Raw genomic sequence first — 6,538 nt, forward strand, 5'->3', positions numbered from 1 at the left:
TATTTCAGGAATGTATGGATTGTTGTCATGGCTGTGTACTCAGTTTGTTTGGGGAGAAGAAGAGGAAGGGGCTTTTCAGCCTTTGTCTTCCTTCTTCTCCTACAAATTGTTGACATCTCTATTAGAAAATACTGACTTTCCCCTGAGTTTGAAAGAAACCATCTTTCTGGCATTTAATTTATTAAGCCTTGTCTATACTGTCTGGAGTGTATATAAAATGAAAGCTGAGATTTCTAGAGGGGTTAGAGAGACTCCTGATTCAGGAGTAAAACAAAACAGGAAAAATCTTGACTGGAGTGAAAAATGGGAAGATATGGGCCAGACTTTAAAGGAATTTTCTGATCCTATAGACTGGGACTTTCCATCTGATCAAATTCAGAATCCAGTCGAGGTGGCAAAGTATTTGAGGGAGAAGTGCCATGGTAATACTAAGGAAGAAAGGATTACTGCAGTGAGCTGGGCCTTGGCGTTTGTTTACCGTACTCTGCTAGATACTGTGGAGCAGCAGATAGCAGAAAGGGAACAGGGAGATAAGTTAGCTACTATCCCAGTGACCCAGGCTGCAGCTAACATCCCAGGCTCCAGGCTAGCAGCTGAATCAGACAATAGGCCCCAAACCATGGCTGTTGCAGCTAATACAAGAGGTGGAAAGTGTAAAGGCAAGACCGATCGGAAGGTGGAGGATGATGACGATGATGCAGAAGAAGGACCCTCACCAAAATCAGAGGCCACATCAAGGGGCACAGAATCTGGAGCCAATATTGACTCCTTTTCTCTGAAGGACCTCAGAGGCCTAAGAAAGGATTACAGCCGACAACCTGACGAATCTATTATTAGTTGGTTAGTCCGCCTTTGGGATGCTGCAGGGGAGGTTACGATTTTGGATGGTACTGAAGTGAGGCATTTGGGATCCCTGTCACATGATCCTGCCATCGATCAAGGTGTGATGAGGGGGGCTAACCCTCACAGCCTCTGGGAACGGGTCCTAAGAAGCGTAGCAGAACGGTACCTGTGTACGGATGATCTCTATATGCAGCAGACACGGTGGAAGACCATAGAACAGGGGATCCAACGCCTGAGAGAGATGGCGGTCGCAGAGCTCGTTTTCTCAGATGACACAACAACTAGGAATCCGGACCTGGTACCATGCACTCCGATAATGTGGAGGAAACTTGTGCGACTTGGGCCACCTGAATACGCTTCCGCCCTAGCAATAATGAAGCGAGATGATACATATGAGACTGTGCTCGATATGGCAAAGAAGCTTCGAGCGTACGCAGATGCTGTGCATGGCCCAACTCATGCCAGAATTGCAGCAGTGGAAACCCGACTGCAGAAACTAGAAGACAAAATAGAGGAGAATCATAAGAAACTCCGGGAAGAGATTAAGGAGGACCTTATTGAAATCTCAGCCGTACAAATTAGAAGCCCTGGTGTCCAACGCCGGCGCTCCTTTGATGGGGAGAGAAGGTACATCCCACGGGCTGAGTTATGGTTTTTCCTGCGTGAGTCTGGAGAAGACATGAGAAGATGGGATGGAAAACCCACTGCTGCTTTGGCACAACGGGTGCGTGATTTGAAGAGAAGAGAAAGTATAACCAAAAAGATAGCAGCTCCGGTCGCTCGTAGCCGAGATGTTAAGTATGACGATGACGATGACATGTCCGATCCCCTTGAAGGAACTTCCAAGGCATATGCCCAAGGAAAGAAGGACAATCTGGCTTAGAGGGGCCCTGCCTCCAGCCAGGAAGAGGCACGGGAGAACCGGGTTTTTTGGAAGGTGTGGATCAGATGGCCTGGCACATCAGAGCCACAAGACTATGAAGCATTGGTTGACACTGGATCACAATGTACCTTAATGCCATCGGAACACGTGGGGACAGAACCTGTTTCCATTGCTGGAGTGACGGGGGGATCACAACAGTTGACATTGTTGGAAGCTGAGGTGAGCTTGACTGGGAAGGAGTGGCAGGAACATCCAATTGTGACTGGTCCAGAGGCTCCGTGTATTTTGGGCATAGACTTTCTCCGGAATGGCTATTACAAAGATCCTAAGGGATTCAGGTGGGCTTTTGGAATAGCCGCAGTTGAGATAGAGGGTATTAAACAATTGAATACCTTGCCTGGACTATCAGAGGACCCATCTGCAGTAGGACTTTTGAAGGTAGAGGAGCAGCGAGTGCCAGTTGCCACCTCAACAGTGCACCGCAGGCAGTACCGGACGAATCGAGATGCTGTGATCCCCATCCACAAGATGATTCGAGAGCTGGAGAGCCAAGGGGTGGTCAGTAAAACCCACTCACCCTTTAACAGCCCTATCTGGCCCGTGCGAAAATCTGACGGAGAGTGGAGATTGACTGTGGACTATCGTGCCTTGAATGAAGTGACTCCACCACTGAGTGCGGCTGTACCGGACATACTGGAACTGCAGTACGAGCTGGAGTCCAAGGCAGCAAAGTGGTACGCGACCATTGATATAGCTAACGCGTTTTTCTCCATCCCTCTGGCAGTAGAATGCAGGCCTCAGTTTGCTTTTACATGGAGGGGAGTGCAGTACACCTGGAACCGATTGCCCCAGGGGTGGAAACACAGTCCTACCATCTGTCATGGACTGATCCAGGCTGCACTAGAAGAGGGTGAGGCTCCAGAACATTTACAATATATTGACGATATCATTGTTTGGGGGAACACGGCAATAGAAGTGTTTGAGAAAGGAGAGAAGATAATTCATATTCTCCTGGACGCCGGATTTGCCATTAAGAAGAGCAAAGTCAAGGGACCTGCCCGAGAAATTCAGTTCTTGGGGGTGAAGTGGCAAGATGGACGGCGTCAGATTCCTGCGGATGTTATTAACAAAATCACTGCTATGTCCCCACCAACTGATAAGAAGGAGACACAGGCTTTCTTAGGTGCTATAGGTTTCTGGAGGATGCACATCCCTGAGTATAGTCAGATTGTGAGACCCCTTTATCTGGTTACCCGCAAGAAGAACGACTTCCATTGGGGCCCTGAGCAGCAGCAAGCCTTTGTCCAGATCAAGCAGGAGATCGCTCATGCTGTAGCCCTTGGTCCAGTCAGGACAGGACCAGATGTGAAGAATGTGCTCTACTCTGCAGCCGGGAGCCATGGTCTGTCCTGGAGCCTTTGGCAAAAGCTACCTGGCGAGACCCGAGGCCGACCATTGGGATTTTGGAGTCGGAGCTACAGGGGGTCTGAAGATAACTATACTCCAACAGAAAAGGAAATCTTGGCCGCCTATGAAGGAGTCCAAGCCGCCTCAGAGGTGATTGGTACAGAGGCACAACTCCTTCTGGCACCCCGACTACCGGTGCTGGGATGGATGTTCAGAGGAAAGGTTCCCTCTACCCACCATGCCACCAGTGCTACTTGGAGTAAGTGGATTGCCCTCATTACGCAGCGCGCTCGGATTGGGAAGTTAAATCGCCCTGGGATTCTAGAAATAATTACAAATTGGCCCGAAGGTGAAAGCTTTAGTGTCGCAGATGAGGAGCAAGAGCCAGTGACCCGGGTTGAGGAAGCTCCGCCATACAATCAGTTGCCAGTAGAAGAAACACGTTACGCCCTATTCACTGATGGTTCTTGTCGTGTCATAGGGATGAAACGGAGGTGGAAAGCAGCTGTATGGAGTCCCACTCGACGGGTTGCAGAGGCTACTGAAGGAGAGGGTGAATCCAGTCAATTTGCTGAAATCAAAGCTATTCAACTGGCCCTAGGTATTGCAGAGAGAGAGAGGTGGCCAAGGCTCTATTTGTATACCGATTCTTGGATGGCAGCCAACGCTCTATGGGGATGGCTGAAGAGATGGAAAGAGGCCAACTGGCAGCGCAGAGGAAAACCAATTTGGGCTGCGGAAGAGTGGAAGGATATCGCTACTCGGTTAGAGAAGTTACCTGTGAAGGTTCGCCATGTAGATGCCCATGTCCCCAGAAGTAGAGCTAATGAAGAGCAGCAAAACAACCAGCAAGTACATCAGGCTGCAAAGATAGGGGAGTTGAAGATAGATCTCGACTGGGAGCATAAGGGAGAGTTATTCTTAGCACGATGGGCCCACGATGCCTCAGGCCACCAGGGTAGAGATGCCACCTATAAGTGGGCACGAGACCGAGGGGTGGATCTAACCATGGACAGTATCTCTCAGGTTATTCGTGACTGTGAGACGTGCGCTGCCATTAAGCAGGCCAAGCGACTGAAGCCCCTCTGGTATGGGGGGCGGTGGTCTAAGTACAAATACGGGGAGGCCTGGCAGATTGATTACATCACACTGCCCCAGACACGCCAGGTCAAGCGCTATGTACTAACCATGGTAGAAGCCACCACAGGATGGTTGGAAACCTACCCTGTGTCCCATGCTACAGCCCGTAACACTATCTTGGGCCTTGAGAAGCAGGTCCTTTGGAGGCACGGTACTCCCGAAAGAATTGAGTCGGATAATGGAACTCATTTTAAAAACAATCTTATTAATACTTGGGCTAGGGAACATGGCATCGAGTGGGTATACCATATCCCCTATCATGCACCAGCTGCAGGGAAGGTGGAAAGGTACAATGGATTGTTAAAAACCACCTTAAAGGCATTGGGAGGGGGGTCTTTAAAAAACTGGGAGCAGCATTTGGCAAAGGCTACCTGGTTAGTTAACACTCGAGGTTCCACCAACCGAGCGGGTCCTGCTCAGTCTGAGCTCCTTAATATAGTAGATGGGGATAAAGCCCCAGTGGCCCATGTCAGAGGTTTGTTGGGAAAGACAGTATGGATCAACCCTGCCTCGAGTACAGACAAACCCATCCGTGGGATTGTCTTTGCTCAAGGACCAGGTAATACATGGTGGATAATGCAGAAAGATGGAACAACACGGTGTGTACCCCAGGGAGACCTGATTGTGGGATGAGACTCATATATGACTGTCATTGTTTGTTGAATGTGAGACAGAAGGAAACTGTAAGTGTCAAAGGTTTGAGCAAGTAAGATGAGAGGAATGCGTAAGTGTCAAAAGGTGTGAGTAAGTGAAATGAATGTTTTTTGTTGTATGTTCACGATATGGGATAAGGGGTGGAGTGTCGTGGGGTGACAGCCTTTATCCCAATATCGTGTGTTATGTCTGGCAGCTGTGCCTTTTCCCCCACCCCCCCCCCCCCCCGGCAGTCTGGCTGTGGCGGGATGGGGAAGAGAGGAGGGGGGGGGGGGGGGTGTGACCAGGCACTTTTGGCTTTTGGCTTTGGCTGCTTGGCTTTTGCTAGCTGCTTGCTTGCTTGCTTGCTTTTTGCTTTTGCGCTTTTTTTTTTTTTTTTTTTTTCCTTTTTCTTTTGTTCTCTCTCTCTCTTTCTTACCCTCCCCTGAAGATACTGGACCGGCTCCGGATTCTGCGGATTCTGACCTGCGAGCTCCAGGAAACCCGAAGCCTGCTAGAGAAGATTCGGCGCCCTCCACAACACAGTCTGGTCCCTTTTCTTTTCTTGTGTTGGGGAGTGTTCTTTTGTTACTTGTAAATAAATAGGTTTTGTTTTCCACTTTGCTCCTCCGAGAAATTCCTTCCCGAACCCGGTGTTGGGGGAGGGGTGGTTGGAGGTTTGTTTTGTTCTGGGGGGCTCCCTCTTGGAGATTTCCCCTAATTTGTCCTAAACCAGGACAACCATCATTTCAATTCAAGTTATTTTACAGAGTATATATTCTGTCTTTAGTCATTCCCAAGGCTACCATCAGTTTGTCTGAATGGAAACAGAATGGAAACTAGCCACAGCTCAGTATGCAATGAGTGTACAACTGACCACTGAAGAAATTTTAAATGTTACACTTTCCTCCAAATTTCCTCACTACAGTTGAGTCTTTCCTGCCATGTTACCTGCTCTGTGCTCAGATTGCACAGTAGGATGTCTCCAGCTGCTGTAGCAACACACACACTCTCCTGCTCTGGAAGATCTTCAACACCCACGATGTAGCCACTTCCATCCTCAGGCAAGAACCCATCCACAGTCAGGGAAATTTCTCTTGACACCTTGATACAGAAAGGTCAATGGCTTACTAATTATACATCACCTCCCTGGGATTTTTGCAGAAATGACAGTGTAAAAGACATAGGTATATTCCATCCTACTGCAGTGACACAAAGCACTACACAGTAGAAGTGTGAATGGCACCAGAAAAAAGCCAACTCGCAAGAACTTATCTCCACTTACGGCTAAAGTGATAGAAGAAAATGAGAAACCCCAAATATGGGAACAAACAATACACAACTTCCAATTTGCCCTGCTAAACATCTTTCAATACCCTTTTCACGTTTCACCACAGTATCAACATTAAGAATTGCATGGGTAGCTGCTTAAAGTGTCCCACTGCTCATAAGGGGACATGCAGACTACTAGACACAGCATAAAAAATAATTTGTAAGAAAAATCATTTGGATGGTTAAGGTACAGCAATCTTTGAAAATTAAATCCCTGGAAAGCTCCAAAGTTTTTTTGTCACTTAATTTCAGAATTGAATGTACTGAAGGAATTAGATGCCTCAGAGCTGCACACTGAGA

At 48.2% G+C, this 6,538-nt stretch overlaps 1 protein-coding gene across 1 annotated transcript in view; it reads right to left on the minus strand.

Moving 5' to 3' along the window:
• The window catches only part of ELP1 (elongator acetyltransferase complex subunit 1), a 37,392-nt gene that overhangs the window by 30,098 nt on the left and 756 nt on the right, over positions 1–6,538 (minus strand). The window contains exon 2 of the mRNA XM_074532524.1: positions 5,858–6,010. Within this exon, the coding sequence (XP_074388625.1) occupies positions 5,858–6,010 (153 nt within the window). The remainder of the gene's footprint in view (positions 1–5,857; positions 6,011–6,538) is intronic.

This window comes from Zonotrichia albicollis, chromosome Z (genome assembly GCF_047830755.1).
Source record: "Zonotrichia albicollis isolate bZonAlb1 chromosome Z, bZonAlb1.hap1, whole genome shotgun sequence".
Taxonomy (NCBI): domain Eukaryota; kingdom Metazoa; phylum Chordata; class Aves; order Passeriformes; family Passerellidae; genus Zonotrichia; species Zonotrichia albicollis.